Genomic DNA, 18,877 nt, shown 5'->3' with positions numbered 1-18,877 from the left:
TTTCTTTTCAACTCTGAGTGCAGCTTTAGAGAGCTTACTGTAAGATCAGTGTTGGGTGCATTTTGTAAGACGCATGGTAGGTGGAGAGATGCTTGCATGGTCTACAAGAGATGTCAGGTCTGAGGAACATCATCAGTTGTCCCACTGGGTGAACAATGGAGCCTCTGTAATCCCATCTACCCCTTCTCTAGTTCAGACATGCATGGTTTAAATTTTCCCAAACCATAAATCATTCATTTGCATCAGTATATGACGATGACTCAACAAGCTGCCAAGTTAGATGGTTGTATTCCTAATTTTGATAAGTCATTGGAGTGACCACGACAACTTTAAAGAGTTATGCCTGTGACATAAACCGACATCAAAGAACTAGATGCAATGATAGTCATCGGTGTCAGGCCTAAAAAGTTGTGCTTCAATACACTGCAAAGACTACAGCCTGCAAACATTCACTCCATAAATTCAAGTCTTGCAGTCTTGCTTACCATTTCAAATATGAATCTTGTTGATTAGGTGCTCTTCAATTTCTTCATTCCAGACATTTATGAAAAATTAGGCACATGTTGTAATGCTCTGGTAAGATGGGGAAAAATTATAAGAGCCTTTTTTGTTGCCCTTTTGACCTTGTTGTTTGCTTGCTTTCATCTCTTCCATCTTTTTTTTCTCATACACTGGTTTCTATAAGCTGAACAGCCAATCAGATCTTTCTCACTGAAAGCCCAATTTCAATTGAACATGCTCAGCTGGCCAAAAAAGCCACAGATGTGTCTGACTGCTGATGAACACATTGCAAACCCTGGGCTGAAAGACACTCAACGGCCATATTTGATAAATGGCTGACCGGCTTGCTGTGTTATGGCCTTTAAAGTAGTCACAATTCTGGTGCCTGTTGTGATGTTTAACAAGAACATTTACTACCAAACCTGGTCCTGAGGATGATCACCATCAGTATTGATTGTATATTTCGGTGCGGAATCTGCTGGCATGTCTAGTTCCAGAACTGATTTACAACCAGAAAAGATGCCCAAAGCCCGATCTATATTTTTGTTTCTACAAGCGTATATCTGAGCCATTACACTTTATATAATAAGTAAGTATGTGGAATAAGAGTGAGAATGTGTAAAACCAGTTTCAATTTGAGGGATATATTAAAACCAAAGACCCTTCAGATTCTGGCCTTTTTCCATTCCTTATTTAGTGGATGATGACATTGGGTGGACTCTTGGTGCCAAACTGACTTTCAGAGAAAGTTTGAGCTTTGATTTCCTTCCCCTTCTGATGGCAAGAAGAAAAGGGGACAGTAATACATATTTCAGGGCTCTAGGATCCACAAAGGGACTGGAATAAAGAGGTATAAACCTTTGAACTAAACAAAGGTCCATCACCCGCACATCATATCAGAAGTGCTTGTAGCCCTTGTATAGACTAGACTGCTGAGAAAGAGGGAGACAGAAAGAGAAAGGGAGGGAGAAACTTAGAAAGAGAGTAAAACACTGGCCAGTATGACTTTGCTGACAGGCTGTCTGAATTTTACCCCTATGTCCTGCATCCCTTTTCCTCTCCTAAACCCCATTCCCCAGTCTATCTATGCTGGGCCACGCTCCATCTCAGGCCTCCATCTGTGGAGCTCTTTGTAAGTGACTGCTGGTTGCATTAAGCTGATTAAAGTGGTTGGCAGACAGTAGCATTTGTACTCTCTCCCATGCACAAAGATGAAAGAGTCAGGTATGTTTCCAGTTCTGAGGCTAGAGGATGGCCCCCTCCTCTTTCCACTCTTCTCTTAGAGGGATCAACAAAAGACAAAGGCATTTGGATTGAAAGCAATGGAAAGCCTCTTTCACCAAATGATCTCTAATTGTTCCTTTCTTCCTCCTGTATCCCCTGTATGATATCTGTGGCGGTTGAATGACTCCGTCCGCAATTGTATCTCTGAAAGCTTCTTTTGAAAGAAGAGTCAGGTTGAGATGAAGGCTATTACTTATATCATACTTCCACAACAACTGACAATTTTCCAGTATTGTATCTATCAAAGGAAAGGTGCAATTTATTTCTATTGCTTTCACTCTGAAAATATCTAAGGGCATTTCAGTAAACATTCAAATGAACTGATATTTAATGTTGGTTTTATGAAGAGATGTTTGTACCGAGAAAGACTGAGAAGGGATTCTCAGTGTACTGTAATAAACATCAACATCAAAGCAATGAAAACTGAACATACTGGAGTAATGTGAGATGACTGGAATTTTTGTACTCTGTAATGATTTATTTCACAGTAGTAAAACCATCAACCTTACACAGAGCTCTTGATGAACAGAAGCTGACTAGTGCATGTTTACTCTTCTCAGTTACTTAACAAATCACACAAAGGCCTCTCTGTGGCTTCTCTCTGCGACTCATTTAGATGCTCATGGAAGCTATAGAGTCACACTACAGCAAATATGGTTGGCAGACTGTTTTAGAGTGCTAAATATGGTTTGGTTCCAAATTCCAAATCTTTAGATAAAGTTCCAGTAATTAAAAGAGATGTGAATTGAGATGTGAGTTGAGATTTTAAATGCAGTTGTTGTCTATCCATCTCAGCTGCTTATCAACATGCACACTTTGCATGGTTAAAAAAAGGTGGCATCAGCTATGCACTTACCCACAGGCTGGACATGTTTACTAAAAGTGTTTATTAAACATTTGATCAATTAATATAATAGCTTCTCACTAGGGTCACAGAAGTCTTCATCTTTGATATTTTTAGTCACTTGAACTATTGTTACAGGCATTATATTATTCACAGCTATCGCATAAATAGAAGAAAGACTTGAAGGCTTTTGTTACTTGATAAGTACAGTTTTCCTGCTAAGTGTTTGTATGACCATCACAAGTTGTAAGTTAACATTAAAACGTGTGAAGAATATACACATTAAAACACTGTGTCATTGATATGTTATTATAATTTGAATTGAATCACACTTCACTGAAGTAATGTATAAAAGAGGGAATACGAAATTGTCTGAATGAACTTAAAAATGCTCATCACTCAACAAAATTACATTCTCATCTAACTATGGCGTGTTAGTGGTCTATTATCATCATTTAAGCATCAGTTAATGTCTATATGCAAAGCCTGTAAGTTGTCTCTTTGATTAAAACTTTACAATGAGGACAGTATTTAAAGCCCACAATGAAGACAAAGTCACAAATATGGCAGTTATTTTGACTTTGAAAAAGTACACAAGCAAATAAACCAGGACTTTGGCATTAGATATCTGTTCCACGCATGATTGTGATATAAAGGATTTCATAGTGATCAATGGGACTATGAAATTTGATAACTCATTGCACACACCTGAGACAACTGATGGACGTTTTTGCAGCAAACAAGCTTGTGGTATACAAAATATGATCTAAATTACCCTTCAAGCAGGTCCTGAGGAATATAAGAAATCATTGCAGGCGTAAATAAAGGGGCAGCATAAATTACCACTGGATGTCAATCGTGATTGTGTGCCCTGTTTTTATTTGTGTTAGTGTGTCGCCTCTTCTTCTCACTGGCGGATGACAAGAAATGAAAGCATTCTCCAGCACCGACAGCACCACTCTGAGCGCTTTCTGACACTTGAAAACGATCGGTATGGTGGTACCACAGCTGGGCTGGCGTTGATTGGCTGGTGCGTAGGCTGCCACTAAACTTTCAGTGCTTGAGGAGCTGTCTGTGCTGGGACAGGTGGTGTTTATGCAGATGAATGAACACATTACTGTGTGCGCTTCCTTTTGGTTTAAACATTAGCGTTTCAAATGTGACAAATCAGATGTTCGTCTCCTGCATCCTGCCTCCATTGTTGTTGCCGGAAGGATGTACATGTGGAGAGGTTTGCACGGGTTTGTGTGTTTACAGTTTTGCTGTGTGTGTGTGTGGGGGTGAGTGGGTGAGTGGGTGGGTGGGTATGCGCATGAGTACACATATGTATATTTATCATCTGATTGAGCATGCTAGTACTGGACAATTTATCATAGCTTATCATACATGCATGAAATTATTTGCGCCTATCTCGCAAGCAGTATACCGTGTCTAAAAAACAAGCATCATTTTGCGCCAATTATAGAGATTATGTTGATTACATGATTACCTGTACACCACACTATAAACTGTTTTCACATGCACACTCACAAGCACACAGTTTTCCTCTGTTCCACAGAGACCAGCAAGATGGAGAGGATGCTCAGCTGTAGTCTTTGTTCACTGTATGAGTGGGAGCTGTTGTCTACTACCTGCGGACACAGGGCCTTAAGTGGGTATAACTGACTATAAGCAATTACCTCCTTGTTATCACAGCACAGTGGCTGTAATTGGCCTTCCTTCACTAGCAATCAGCACAGCAGACTGATTAATCATGCCACTGGACGGGACTTGCTCCTTGTTTCTCTGTATTACTGACATCACAACATTATATAAATGTGTTGTCCATGAGATATGATATATGTCAGTAGTATTAGATGTATAATATATGAAATATATAGAGGTATGAAATATATCACAAAACAACACCCAAGCAAATGAATTGACAATGTCAATCAAACTTAAACCGTTCAGAAATATGTCTTGCAATATGCCCTGAAATGCATAATTCCAGAATGAAGAACTTGGTAACTGTCCGTGCTAAGATTTTTTGAGAAAATATAGACACCTACAGAAAATGAAACCAGAGGTTTGTGTGAATTCTCTGTAAAAGATCATCCCTATCACTGACTTACCACGTACAATTCTTTGCTCATCAATCCCTTATGCAAAATTTAACAGGCAAATTGATTAAATTTTTCTATTACTTTTTTTGATTAATAGCACTATTCTGAATTTAAATTATTTATTTCAAGTACAAAGCTCCTTTTTTCCATCTTAGGAATGTGCACAGTTCTGTGTTCCTCAATGTGTAGCTCTTTGTTTGTGTAATACTTTGTTTCGGCTTTGGTAGTCTGAGGGAATTGGTTCAGAGCAGTCTTGGGTGAGAGACTTTAGCCCATTGTCTGGCTCAACTTGACCCGACCTGGCTGGTTAAGCTGACGTATTGTGGACTGCAAATCGTTTCAGCTGAGGGGGCCAGTTTCTTTGTGAGGCATTGGAGAAAATAACTTAGTTAAAAAGAGCATCCCTGCAGTCTTGGGAGAGGCAGATCGGGTTTGTTTAGCTGCTCCAGACAACTCTAAATCTGATGTCTACTGGCTGGAGGCAGCGAGGAGAGGAAAGAGGGAAAAAAAATACCTCCACCAATGGTGAGAGGTTTATTGTTGCCAACTCTGAAAACCCTGCACCAGATGAACACCAAGCTGAAATAACAAGAAGATCCACTGTCACCAACACATCTGAATGGCTGCTTCTTAGCATTTCTTACCATATTCCAATTTCTCTCCATCTTGCCAGTTGTCCACACAGGTGCAAGAATCAGATATTAATAGAATGGAGCTCCACTGCCAGTCCTCACAGGCCTAGGAAGTTACGTGACATAAAAAAAAGCTGACAATTCAGCAGCAATCAACAACTTGTTTTCTAGCTGGATCCCCACAGCCGTCGAGAGGGGTAGAGGAAGACCTGCTGATGCTTAACGCCAGCTTCTAATCACATTTCTGCCATGCGGCAGGCCCAGGCTTGTATCTCACAGGTATCTGCTAACTCGTCTCAGCCCTATTTCTTCACACCCTCCATGCTCTTAATAGCCTGGCTTTGTCACTCTTCCCCAGCAGCCGGCCCAAAGACAACCTCAATTTAAAAATGTAATTAACTCTGACATAGTATGAGTTCTCCTTGCTCTACATTCAGGGTCTTCAGAGAAAAAAAACAAATAAAGCACACCCAACCTATCACCCCTCAAATGTAGTGAATGCAGGAGACAAACTATGCAGACACTATCGGACAGCATGTTTTAAAACACAATGGCCACATGTGGTGTGATTGTTTAGCTCTTGGGAGACACACTCGGGCAATGGACTAATGGTTATATTGGACTGGAAAGTAAAATGGCTATACATAAACTGATGGTAATTCTATTCACGCAAGTCATTCGGTGTCAACAGACCAGTTCCAAATGGACTGACCCAATTAAATACTCATCACAAAATTGCTTTTGCTCTATGGCAAGCCAGTCATGACTTTTATGATTATCGAAAATGGGCACAGCTCTTGTTTGTGGTCTCCCACAGCTCAAGGTTTGAGTACAGGGTGGGACATCAATCATTCCCTTACAGGCAAGGTGCCACCACCTCATTTCCTGCCGGACCTCACCAGGCAACACTTCCAAGCATCTTATTACCACTATGGAGCTAAAGCCACACCAGCAGCTTTCCAGCATGAGCCCCTTTCACACTGCACGTCGGACCCGCAATATTTCTGGAACATTGCCGGGTCGCTTCCTGTGTGAAAGCAACCACGTCCCGGGATTGATTACCGCATTGAACCCGGGTCGGGGACCTAGTAACATTGCGGGGTTCGACCCGTGACGAGCACTGTGTGAACAAAAGCCAGATCTAATTCCGTGTCGAAGTGATGACGCGCGTTATCGCGCGACTCTTTTACCGGCTGTTTTGAAGGAAGATCAACGTTCGCGACAAAAACATTTGTGCAAACTGTAATGAAGCAGAGATCAGTTAGTTCCTCACTTTCCGCGCTGACGCCGAGACCGTTTGCTTGCTTCAGTGAAAGTATAACGTGCCTAGCGTTGTCGACTCATACATTACATGTCACGCGCTGATGTCACGTGTCGTTACAGGATCTTCAAGGGTTTTGTGTGAAAGCTCGCACATATACCGGGTCATCACTGGCAGTGTGAAAGTGCAAAATCTAGCGACCCGGGAACAATTGCAGGAACACTTTACATGTGTATTTGCCAGAATGGCAGTGTGAAAGGGGCTATGGAGCCCTAGCCTCTTCATCTAATTGTTTCATTGCTCCCCTAATGACGTAGTCAAAACAGAACAAAGAATAACACCAAAAGGTAGATACCAAGTTGATGTGATAATTTTCATTAACCTTGCATTGTGTGTTCTTTAATCTAGACCCCCTCCCCACTCCTTCCCTTAAACTGCATAGTGAGCTACTCAAATTATCCACAAGCATTCCAGCCTGTGCTAATTAGCCAAAGAGTTCCTCATTAGACGATTTGAAATCCAATCTTAGATCAACACTTGCTCAGACCTCAGGGATTCTACGTTCCCAACAGTGGTTAAACAAACAATCAGTTCAAAGGATCAGGTATTCCACTTTAAGAAGAGGGGAAAAGAGAAGGGTAAACAACTGCTCACTTGAAAGAAATGACTCCAGCCGTTGCCCAGCATGCATACAGCAATCTATAATTAATTTCACTCAAAAAAGCTCAATTTTTCCCAATGCACCTGCTTTCTAATTGTGTAGTCCACACATTCACACACCTACTCCCACATGATGACTGTGGGCAAAAGCCATACACCACTGCTCCAAAGAGAAAAAGAAAGAAAAGAGAACAGCCAAGACTAACAAAGCATTTCATGCACCTTTCAGTAATGACACAAATAAACATGACGAAACAAATAAAGATGATGGCCATCTTAACTGTGCTTAGTCCTATGGGTGCAAAGTATTTTCCACAGTTAGATCAACCTTCCAGTAATTTATTTACTATGCACTCAGAATGCACTTCATAGCCCCCATCAACCTAAAGACAGAGAAGCGCATAAATTAGCAGCCCTTCACAAAACAGAGCATTTTATCCACACCTAACTTCAGTCGGATCTCCCTTCTCATTAGTTGTGAAACATTTACTTGTACCTGTCCTGTACTACCATTGCTTTACCTTGCATGTGGGATTGGCTAGGGAAAGGGGGAGGAAAAGACTGTATAAATAGGTGTTCGTTTGAAGAATCGATCATATGGGCCTTTTAATAGACAGCTAGAAATCTGGCCTTGAGTGGATTCCTACGAGAGCTTTAGTAGATTTACCAGATTGCACTTTTAATGTGCAGTAATTTCAACAGCACTTCTCCTCCCCTGCCTTTCTCTCTTTTCTTCAATTGTTTTATCTTTCCATCTCTCTCTCTATAACCGAGCTGCACTCTTTCTCTTTTTCGTCTCTCTTAATGTCAGTGTGTTGCCACTGTGAAGCATCACAGAGCTTGAGTCTGTCACTTAAAATAATGCTGTCAGTTCTGTAATTTTAACCTTGAAGCAATTAGCTGTTGTTGAGCCGTAATGAATGCTGACACCTCTCTGAGATGATGAAACCCCTAATTGCTCGGTAAGAATTGAAGCTTTTGACATTGCTGCTGACAGAATTTTTTCCCCTTCCTTTCTTGTGCTCCTTCATGTGGCCACACTTACAATGACGGTGGCTGGTTTGAAACTTGAAAGCTAGCAGAGCTTCTCCGCCATCAGCTGTCCCATCACTTGCAAAGAAAAAGGAGAGGAGAAAAGGCTGCTTTTGCTGAAATGATGAGAGCGTTTAAACCATGATAGCACTCAGCTAATGCATCATTCAGCAGAAGTGTCACAGATGAGCGTTAATGTCAAGACATGAGCAGGAAGATGACTGTTCCAGCTTAGACAGGAAAAGGCTGATGAAATAATGGCCCAAGACACTTGTTAAAAGTTATCTTCTTAAATACCTGGCAGGACTGAGTGAAGTGAGGACTATGGGATTTATAGAAGTGAGTTCACACACACACACAAGTCTAAAAGAAATGGTGCAATTTTAAATACCTGGATGATGCACTTAATTAAAAGGAAAACAAGGAGTGGAATATTGGACACTCAACTGTCACAGATTTATTTACTTATCAGAGGAAGGGGCTCTCAGACTGTAACTTTAAATAAAAAAATTTCCTTAAAAATTATACCTTAGTGTATAGTGTGTATTCATTTTGTCATTTTGGACACAACTGTCGGCTTAGATGTGGGAGTCAGTTATTGTTTCATTGTCAACAAAAACATTATTGCTTGCTTTTCATTAAATATATATATTTTTTCCAGTTTTCTGGCAGGAATTTTGGCATTGGAACTTATCCAATATATTTTGAAGGGGGGAATCAGAACCAGAGTGCACTACTTAATGCTACTCCAGCACCCATATTCCTGAGAATGTACTGTAAATCCCATTTTAGATTTATGTGCATTTTAAGACTTTTATCCAAAGTCATTTTTAAGGGTTAGTTCACCCAAAAATGAATATTAGCCCCCAGTGCCGCAGGGTGAACTAAGGCATCCTGTGGCGAATCTACGAGTTTTTGTAAGAAAAATATCCATATTCAAAACTTAATAATCTCTTGAATCTAGATTGGTTTTCACAAGACTCACCATTGCATGTGCAATGCTGACCTCATACGTCATCAGCCCAGATCTGCTTTACAGATCTGTGCAACTGTTGGTGCAAATTAGATTAAAGTGATTATTACGTTTTGAATATGGATATTTGTTCCTTACAAAAATTGCATCAATTCACCATATTCAGCCTTTGTTCATCCCCCGGAGCTATGTGAGACACTTTTTTTTTTATGGATGGGAGCTTTTTATTTAACTTCTTTTGGACTGATGCATGCAACACCCGCTGAATGGCATTAAACAGCTTGAAAAATCAAAGACAATTTTTAATAGAATTCCAACTGGATTCGTCTGAAAGAAGAAATTCATGTACAACTAGAATGCCTCTGCGGTGAGTAAAACACAGTCTAATTTTAATTTTTGGGTGAATAAACCCTTTAAGTATACCTTTTAATATATTGTGTGTGCTTTGGGAATTAAACTCAACCTGGTGAGCTGCAGTAAAGCATTCCATGTGCTTATATGTGAAGTAATTTTTATTTGTCTTTCTCTTTGAGTTCTTCCTCATTCTCTGACAGATGCATCCTTTTTCATGGCAGTTTTGCACATGCATTATCTGTGAATAATACCCAAATAGAAATTTGCTCTAATGATTGAACTGATAACTGGTGAAAATGATATTTGGTGCCAGATTTGAACACATTCTTCCAGCCCATCAGCTCTAAATGTCGACAATGAAGATATATTGGCTGAGGCATACATATTGAAATTTAGATTTTTCTTGTAACATCAAAATGAGTTGTCATTTCATATTTATTGTCAATTTATTAAAGAAATGTTACACTTACAAAGAATTAAAAAAAATGTATGTGCAGGAAAAGATGTTTAATCAGTTTATTAATCAACAGTTTTGTCTCGCAGTCTAATGCAGTGCAGTTCCTGTTTTTATTTAATACCAACAGATAACTGTCAGATTTTCTGCTTGTGAATTTGTTGAAAACATTTTGGCCATGGATATTAGCAGAGGGACTTGATAAAAACATTTGAGTGTTGAATTGAGTGTTGATGAATCTTTTGAGTGAGGGACAAATAATTCTTAATCATGATAACCAAGCATCAAAAAAGCATTTTTAAAAGTATTAGTCCATTTCACACCTTCACTAAATTTTCTAAAAATTGCTAATAAAGCAGAGATGCACCACGATGCCTGTCAACCAATTCTGCCTCCTGGCAGAAATCCCCTTTCACACTTTAAACGATTCTAACCTTGTTACAACCCTGCCTCCAATTTAGCCTGCTTTGAAAATGCACACGTTGACAACTTACCATCTTAAAATTCATCATCCCGACACCTCACCATCACCACAGGGCAAGATTAAGAATCCAACCCATGATAATTAAGGGACACCCAGATGCTTAATATGGCACTTCCATGCTGTTTTGTGAGGCACTGCAACGACTCGGGCCTTGAGTGAGTCGTTTAAATCCCAAACGACTGATTGTAGCCTTTCAGTGATTCTATAATTGACCTTGCAATGTGACCATCTTCGAGACGTTTGTCTGGATGTGCCCCTGCCTTTTGAGTATGAAAGATGGTGCATTAAGAAAGAGTGAGTAATGTGGTAATAAGAGGGCCTCTAAGAGCTGGTGCATTTCCCTTAATAAGTAAGACATCCCCAACATGACATCAGCTGGAAAATATGGCAATTACAAAACATTACTTGGGCTCCTGGAAGCAGCAAGAACAAACCAGTTCCTCGCAGCAATCTGTTCCTGTAATGCGTGTCATGTAAATGAAAGGTCTGAACATCCCCTTTTAATTTCAGCACCCCTTCTCTCACCTAGCTCCTTACCAGTCTCAGACTTCCCTCATTCCCACCCTTTGGAAGTCAATTTTAACCGTAAGTTAAATAAAAATGAGTAAATTGAGCATTTACTGCCCCACAGTTTGGAGGATGCTGCTATCAAGCACCACTTTCTATGAATTAAATTGATTTGACACTTTCAGCAATACAGCATAAGGGTAATGTTTCCACACTTAACTTGCTTGTGGTGCACAGAAAAGTGAAACAACATATGTCAACATAATGTTTGTAATGAATTCTGAATGCAAAAATTATGAAATGCACTTTTGAGGTATCTTGTCCGTCTCAAATGATTTACTTGCACAGTTTTCGTTTTTTTCAATATAGTCTAAACATCCATATCACTGTCGATTAGCCTTAAAAATAGAGAAGCGTTTAAAAATGGCACTTTGTCATGATTGCAAAACCGAGTTGAACGTCGGAATTTACCTTTACACATTGTCTGGGTTACTTCATTTGCATTAATCGTGCATTATTTTATTATTTATTAAATTAAATGTCTTAGGATATGACACTTTTTCAGTAACTAAACGTATGTAAATATGCTTTGATGCATTTTGAATATATCCAATTAACGAAAAACAATTCAAAAATATATGGCAGTTCTTTAAGGCATTCTAAGCAATTAAAATAATGCAAGTAGATCATCTATGTGCAGCTTATATTATTGGCCCATGTTCAATGAGGTTAGTTTGGCGATTGTGCATTCATGCCACTTAATAGGCCTACAGTTTGCAGCTGAACACACGCTTTTCAACTTATCTAGAAATGACTCCAAATGGCTTTACAGCTGAATGTGCTAGATTAAATTCACAACTGAACGAATTTATCTTGCAAGCGAACGATAAAGAATTCAACTACAGAGGGTATCCATAACTTTGTTAGTTGTCGACATCCGAAAGCTTAACAGTTTTGACAATTTCGTTTGTGTCTTTGTTTCGAAACATTTTTCTCTTAGATCATTTTTCTCACCGAGTCGTCTAAGTGTGTGTGCGTGTGTTTCTGAATTTTGCAGCTTATACGCTTTGTTTGCATATAGTTTTGAGATAGACCTAACTTTTTATTATTATTATTATTATTATTATTATTATTATTATTATTATTATTATTATTATTGTTATTATTGTGGAGAAAATATAAGACATTAAGACGTGCCTTTCTCATACAGTTTCAAACCACATAACAAAGGTCAACTTGGCTTTAATAAGAATTTAGCAGCGCAGAAATCAGCAGCCTATTCTCCAATTAGAGGAACCCAAACAAACGCGCCCTGCGGCTATTCTATCCTGCAGTACATGCAGTCCTCCAGGGGACGTTATCGTGCTCGAAAAAGAAAAGCATTGTAATGTTCACTTAATTACATTCCCCTAAAATATCCCACGTGATTACTTATAGTTACGTCTCGTTATTTTTTTTTTCTCATTTTGCGTAAACCGTCCTAAATTGTTCTGACCAAGGTGGGCTGAGTTTCTATGGTACAATAAATATATATATATATATATATATATATATATATATATATATATATATATATATATATATATATATATATGGTTTTATGCTTGGATATGAATTATTGTGGTCATGTATCATGTATTGTGTAATCTTTGGCTAGTTTGTTTCTCGTTTTAATTTGGCTGCTTCCCTTAGGCCTATTTAAAATTCCTTTTGTTCTTTTTAGACAACGTTCATACACATCCACCCATTGATACCTTATTATTCATTAGATTAGTGTTTTAGTATCAGAACTGTGTGGAACTGTGTTATTCAGTGTACGACCAGCACGAACTAAAGGAGTAGCCATTTGACACAGCGGAATATATATATATATATATATATATATATATATATATATATATATATATATATATATATATATATATATATATATATAGTTAAGTTTAAATCGCTAGGCTATTTTAAATAGGCTAAATGAAGAAAGTGGTTCTCTGTTTGGTTGTGTTCTTCACAGCGTTATCCCAAGTGTCGCTGATTAAAACGAATGACTAATAGCGCATATCAATCTCGGGAGCGTTCTACAGAGTTCTTTAATTGTTTATATGGCATGTTTCTCTTAATTCACTCACGCTGAGGAGGCTCACGCCTGCTGTCTGTCCGCGGAGGTTCTCCCACAGAACAGCTGCCAGACCGGGAGCAGCTTCGCCATTCCCACAGCAAATGCGTCAACCCGTCTATTCTCACAGCAGACCGGTCCCGAGCCTCACTTGAATGCACGCCTATGCTAATGAGTTCAGACGGGCTTATAGAGTTTACAAAGAACTCAGGTTTTGTTCACTAAAAGTGAAGTCTATATACGCTACCATACAATTAAAAATAATAATAAAAATAAGGAATATCTTTGTTGATTCCTCTTAAACTGATGTTGTATGATATGCTGTATCATTTACAAGTTCCGAGAAGAACTGGAGTTATATAATTATATATTAGAGATTTAGATGTTTAAATTGTATGTTTTTTCTCTCTCCTTTAATCCAGGTTTAATAATAATAATAATAATAATAATAATAATAATAATAATAATAACAACACGGGTGATGATAAAAATCATTCACAATAATGTAGCGTACCTTTCTTTAATTGTGTGCAATTATGGAATCAAATTGTAAACTCTGTATTTTTTCAAACAACAGAACAGCCCCAAAACGGTCCTATAGTAGGCTAACCATGGCCCCTTTCGAGAGAAAGCGTCTGGCATTAGCTTTTTATCATTTGTCTTTATTTCATCCTTTCTTTAACTCTAATAAATTTATAAGCGTATTTGTACCAAAAAAAGACAAAACAAACAATCTGACAATGAACAGTCCTTTTACTGTCACGGTCACAGGCTCGTCTGGTTTAGTTTGGCCTATTTGTCAGAAATGATCCATATTAAATAATACATCTTTTTCTTCGATAAAATCGTCTCTCAGTGTTGGAGAAAAAATGCGTCTTGTGAAAGTTCAGCATAGTTTGTCACATCACGTGTGATATAATTGTCTCTCAGTGTCCTTTCGTTTTACCGAGGATGCGGTGTGCCCGGTATTTGGTTTGCTATCGGGTTTAGGGCCGGTTGTCCCCCGGGCCCCAGGCCGTGAATGAGCACTCTCGGGACGAGCGGTCTCTGGAGAGATGGATGCGGTGCGGATGGAGTCCGGTACATACTGCTGTACATGGCAGCAGCGGCGGCGGCTGCTGTCGTGCTGTCCACGGTGCCTAATAAACTCGGGTGGTAGAAATACGGAGATGGGAACATTCTCTGTAAGGCCGAATAATTTCCAGCTTCAGCCAGCAGTTCTAATCCAACAGCCGTCTGCCTCTTCCATTTCGTCCTACAGTGAGATCAAAATTCAAGAAATCAATTATTAAACTCTCCACATGGCTCCTTCTGGACCTGATTGATCGAGAAGTCGCTACTTTTGGATTCTGGTACAAAACAAATAGGCTACGCCTAAACTTCATAAAACCGTACGGCCAAAATGATTTGTAAAATACATCAGAATAATGATTTTCTTTTTTCTTCTTCTTTTTTTTTTTTTTTTTTTTTTTTTTGGTGTTGCTTTCGATTAAATCTGGGCAAATTGTGAATTCCGATCCATTTCGAATTCTGTGAACTTTCTACAAAAGTAAACAGCATGACCAAAATTCGTTGTTATTATAAATATATAATAATAGCTAAAACATCTAATACAAATTGAATTTAAAAATAAAATAAAATGCGTTGCCTTAAGTATAAATTTCATGAACAGCAAATTGCAATCAAATAATTTGCAGTTCTTTAATATGACAAAGCTGTAAAATGCGATTTCAGACCGAATGTTAAAATCATTTGTTAAGCCATTCAGGCTATTAAAAGTTTGCTTAATAATAATAATAATAATAATAGTAGGCTAATAATAATAATAGCCTAATAAAATATTCAAATGTAGCTATATGTAAAATAAAGATGAAATGCTTGCACAATCTAAAAACTTTCATAGATGGTATCTGGAAACTTACCGTCGGTTTTGGTACCAGGTCTTGACTTGTGTGTCTGTGAGGTTTAGGGCTGCTGCCAGGTCCATGCGGTCTTGCACGCTGAGGTATTTCTGTCTCTCGAAGCTGCGCTCCAGCTGGTTAAGTTGATGGTCGGAGAAGGCCGTCCGCGCTTTTCGAGGTTTTTTGGATCGGGCTGGCGGACTGTCTCTCGAACTAGAAATTTCCCGATCGCCCTCTTCTTTTGTTCCTAAAGAAGTTAGCATAATAGAAATATAAGGAAAATGTAGGCCTAGTTATTTAAAAATGGCAAAAGTGTCCATTTCTATTTTATTTAAGTGAGTTTACTAAAAATTAGAAAACATTCTAATAATTGAGTACTTACTGTTTAAAATGTTTATTTTTGTGACTTGTGATTGTTTTAGGCCTCGATTACATACGCAAATCTAAATATGGTCTGATTATTTCGTCTTTATATTATGAGTGTCAGGGTGTTTATGGGGGGGGGGGGGGGATCTAATACCAGGAAAACAAAAATATATACGTTTGTCTCCAAAAGAAATTAGGTATGTCGCATATGAATATATTACAGCAAAAAAGCAGGATCGATATGTCAGTCTATCTGTATTTGTAGCAGTTTTTGCTGGGCTCCGTGATCCCCCCTCAAGGAAGAACAATAATCTCTCTAATTGACTCACTAGGGAGGATCCCACACCGGGCAAAATTTACCAGCCTTTACATCTGTTATGTTAATATCAGAGAATAACCTCAGTGACCGGCTACCAATATTGTTTTTGTATTGTAATACTGGTTCTTAATGAAATTACAGACCAAAAAAAAAAAAAAAAAAAAACACCTTTTATTTAGCTTTAACATGGACGTCTTTTTTTATAATAAAAGTAAAATGTTATGGGTGTTTTGTACCTTTCAATGCATGTAGTTTAAGCGGTTGGTTCACAACGTTTACTGTTACAGGCCAGTCAAGAAATATCTATGTTTTGTCTCAAAATCCGTTTTAATTGAGATATTATTTATTTATTTATGTTAATGTGCGCGTGAACAATTAGTTGTGAAGAATTCCATAATTCTTTAATTCACAGTGAAGAAGATACTTCTTTAAACTCACAGCTTAGATTTGCAATATAAACAACACAGAAAAGTTTCTCGAGATATTTAAATGTTTTTTCGATATTTTTGTAATATATTTGCTAATGTGTGTGTGTATATATATATATATATATATATATATATATATATATATATATATATATATATATATATATATATATATATATATTGTTTCGCTTTACAGATGCAATGTTTATATTACTTGTGTAAGCACTGAGTAGGCTACTGACAATAACGTGTATTTTGACAATTCTTCTGCATTTCAAACGGTTATTGATAACTGATTCAGTTTTATTACCAAAAAGTATTCATATCAAACGGATACTGTGATCTAAAGGTCTACCCTAAGTTTTAATAATGTATTTATTTATTTTGCATGTAAAACGCACTCTTACCGTTACATTTTAAATCGCTCTGAATGTCATCTCTGTCCAGTTTGCTTCTGTTTTCATCTTGCTCTAGTTTGGGCCTGATGCCGTCCGGGGCGGTTCCGTTCTCTGTTTTGGGGCTGTGATGTGGAGATGGTACACTGGTGCTGTAAGGAGCGCACGCTGCTAGCGGTTTACTGTCGCCCAAAATGTCTTTGATTAGAAAGGAGGAGGTTGCAGTCCTGGGGGCACAGCCAGCCTGACCGAGCGGATGAGGCTGGGGTGAAAGCTGCAAACTCTGAGCTTGACTGTGATGGTGATGATGGTGATGGTGATGGTGATGCTGAAGGCTGTCTTGGACCAGATGCGGCTCGGGATGCTCCATCGTAACTGAGATCGGGGATGAGGGGGCTGTTCCCACAGTGTCTATCTCCGAACATGGTGATGGGGTCGCCTGGCTCCTGAAATCCGCTGTTCTGTCACCGAGGCGAAAATCTCCGTTCATCAGTATTGAGCTGCCAGAATTGGTTGAGGACAAAATAGTGTCTATTCCGAAACTAGACCCACTGGATCCTTCCATAGTACAAGAAAAGAATGAGCACTTAAGTCGTCTTCATAACAACTTCCCTGTACAATTTTGTAAAAGAATAAAGAAAAACTTAATAGGAATCAACGAAACGACTAACAAAGCTCAAAGGTTAACGCAATAAAAATCCACGAGAAAGTACAAAATACGCATTTTTTACGCGCAAATAAAAATCCTTGCACTTAAGGCAAAGAAAAAGAGAAATATAGCCGGCTCTCCAAGGTGTTGTTACATTCAAGGTGAAATGTGGAAAGCAAGTGGATCTGTGTAGTCCACGTCCTTTTGTTATGGTTATTAAACTTTCTTTCAAAGTTGAGATGTGGAGAGATTGGGATGCTCTAACTCCTCGACATCACGCTCCCTTTTGCCACTAATCGTTGTAGTGTTGCTCTACAATGACTTCCTATATTGACGTCATATTTTCTCCTTTATTTTAACACACTCCTCGTGTTCCCCATCTCTCCTCTCATTGGTTACGTGGTCACGCGTCTGTCCAATCAGCGATTTTTACTTCATCCGTACACTTTAGAGCCACTCACTGATTCCGCAATGCTCTTTTGAAACCTTCCCTCCGCTACAATGTCTCAGACTGCATCTTCATTAGACATAAATACGTTTATGGTAACACTTTACATCATTGTGTGCATGTTACACATATTGCTTGTTGCTAAAACTAATTACCACGCACGCAGTAATAAACAACAACAACGTGAAATTACTAGATGTTCCGAAAAATAAATGCAAAAAAATTACGCCTTAGTTTACTAATATTGCCCAGCGACTAAGCAATGAAACTGTAATTACAACATTCCTATTCTGTAAATTAAAATGTAAATATATCAATTAACAAATAATATCAAAAGGGTTTATTCAGCTAAGAACTTTGTTTAATTATTGCATTTTTTACTTGTTTAGTATTCATTCATTACATAGGCTACTGTTTCTTTCCTTCTTTCTTTCTTTCTTTCTTTCTTTCTTTCTTTCTTTCTTTCTTTTTTCTTTCTTTCTTTCTTTGCAGTTTATATTTCCCCAAAAGCAAACCTCACAATAATAATCCCTATTGGCAAAACAATATTGTGTCAATTATTCTTTTAATAGCACAGAGACAGTGAAATGTGCTATAGAGAAATAGCCAGTTTTGTGAAAGCACTGATTCTGAATAGCTCAAGAGAAAGAAATTATGGCGAATATTGTACATGACATATGCCCTACTCATATCTCGCCTAATTCCTTCTAAATAAACCCTGGGCCTATGCTATCTGTCTATCAGCTTCATCTCGTTCTCTTAAAGTGCGTTCAATGGAAATATTTTCAGATTGGGGAGGAGAAATTAAGTAGGCTACCATCGAATATATGTGCGTTTGAATCTTTACCTCTCGTTAAACATTAGGAGGGAAATAATTCATGATCAAATAATAATCATCTTACAACACTGTTTAATGCACGACTATTGATTGCTAATTTTGATTTACAGTTCTAAATGTTTTAGGCTATATATAACGTTGAGCTGCGTAGATTTATACTGAGAAGAGGATGATGATGATGATGCCATATGGAGGTATCTGATGGTTTACATGCTCTCCCAACTCCAACAGACGGACTCAGAGCTGGATATATCAGGCTGCTGCGTTCTCTAACGTAGGTTTGTCACGGTCGAGCTTTCCATGGATCGCCAAACCTGTTTGCGGAC

General features: G+C 38.3%; 1 protein-coding gene across 1 annotated transcript; it reads right to left on the bottom strand.

Moving 5' to 3' along the window:
• Positions 1 to 13,853: 13,853 nt before the first annotated feature.
• Positions 13,854 to 17,556, bottom strand: LOC128015144 (barH-like 2 homeobox protein). The gene is made up of 3 exons (XM_052598825.1): positions 16,629 to 17,556; positions 15,130 to 15,355; positions 13,854 to 14,462 (listed from the first exon to the last, which is right to left on the bottom strand). Exons 1-3 carry the CDS (start codon positions 17,179 to 17,181, stop codon positions 14,150 to 14,152), a joined length of 1,092 nt encoding a protein of 363 aa, XP_052454785.1. The 5' UTR covers positions 17,182 to 17,556; the 3' UTR covers positions 13,854 to 14,149.
• Positions 17,557 to 18,877: the final 1,321 nt, after the last annotated feature.

This window comes from Carassius gibelio, chromosome A6, assembly GCF_023724105.1.
Source record: "Carassius gibelio isolate Cgi1373 ecotype wild population from Czech Republic chromosome A6, carGib1.2-hapl.c, whole genome shotgun sequence".
Classification (NCBI taxonomy): domain Eukaryota; kingdom Metazoa; phylum Chordata; class Actinopteri; order Cypriniformes; family Cyprinidae; genus Carassius; species Carassius gibelio.
Note: the sequence above shows the minus strand (reverse complement) of the source record. Positions and strands in the feature narration are given on the sequence as shown.

Excerpts from the sequence above, each read along its gene's own strand:
- LOC128015144 (XM_052598825.1), bottom strand. The coding sequence starts at position 17,181 with ATGGAAGGATCCAGTGGGTCTAGTTTCGGAATAGACACTATTTTGTCC. Across the intron at positions 15,356-16,628 it reads GAGCGATTTAAAATGTAACG|GAACAAAAGAAGAGGGCGAT; the intron begins GTAAGAGTGCGT and ends TAACTTCTTTAG. Across the intron at positions 14,463-15,129 it reads ACCTGGTACCAAAACCGACG|GACGAAATGGAAGAGGCAGA; the intron begins GTAAGTTTCCAG and ends ATCTCACTGTAG.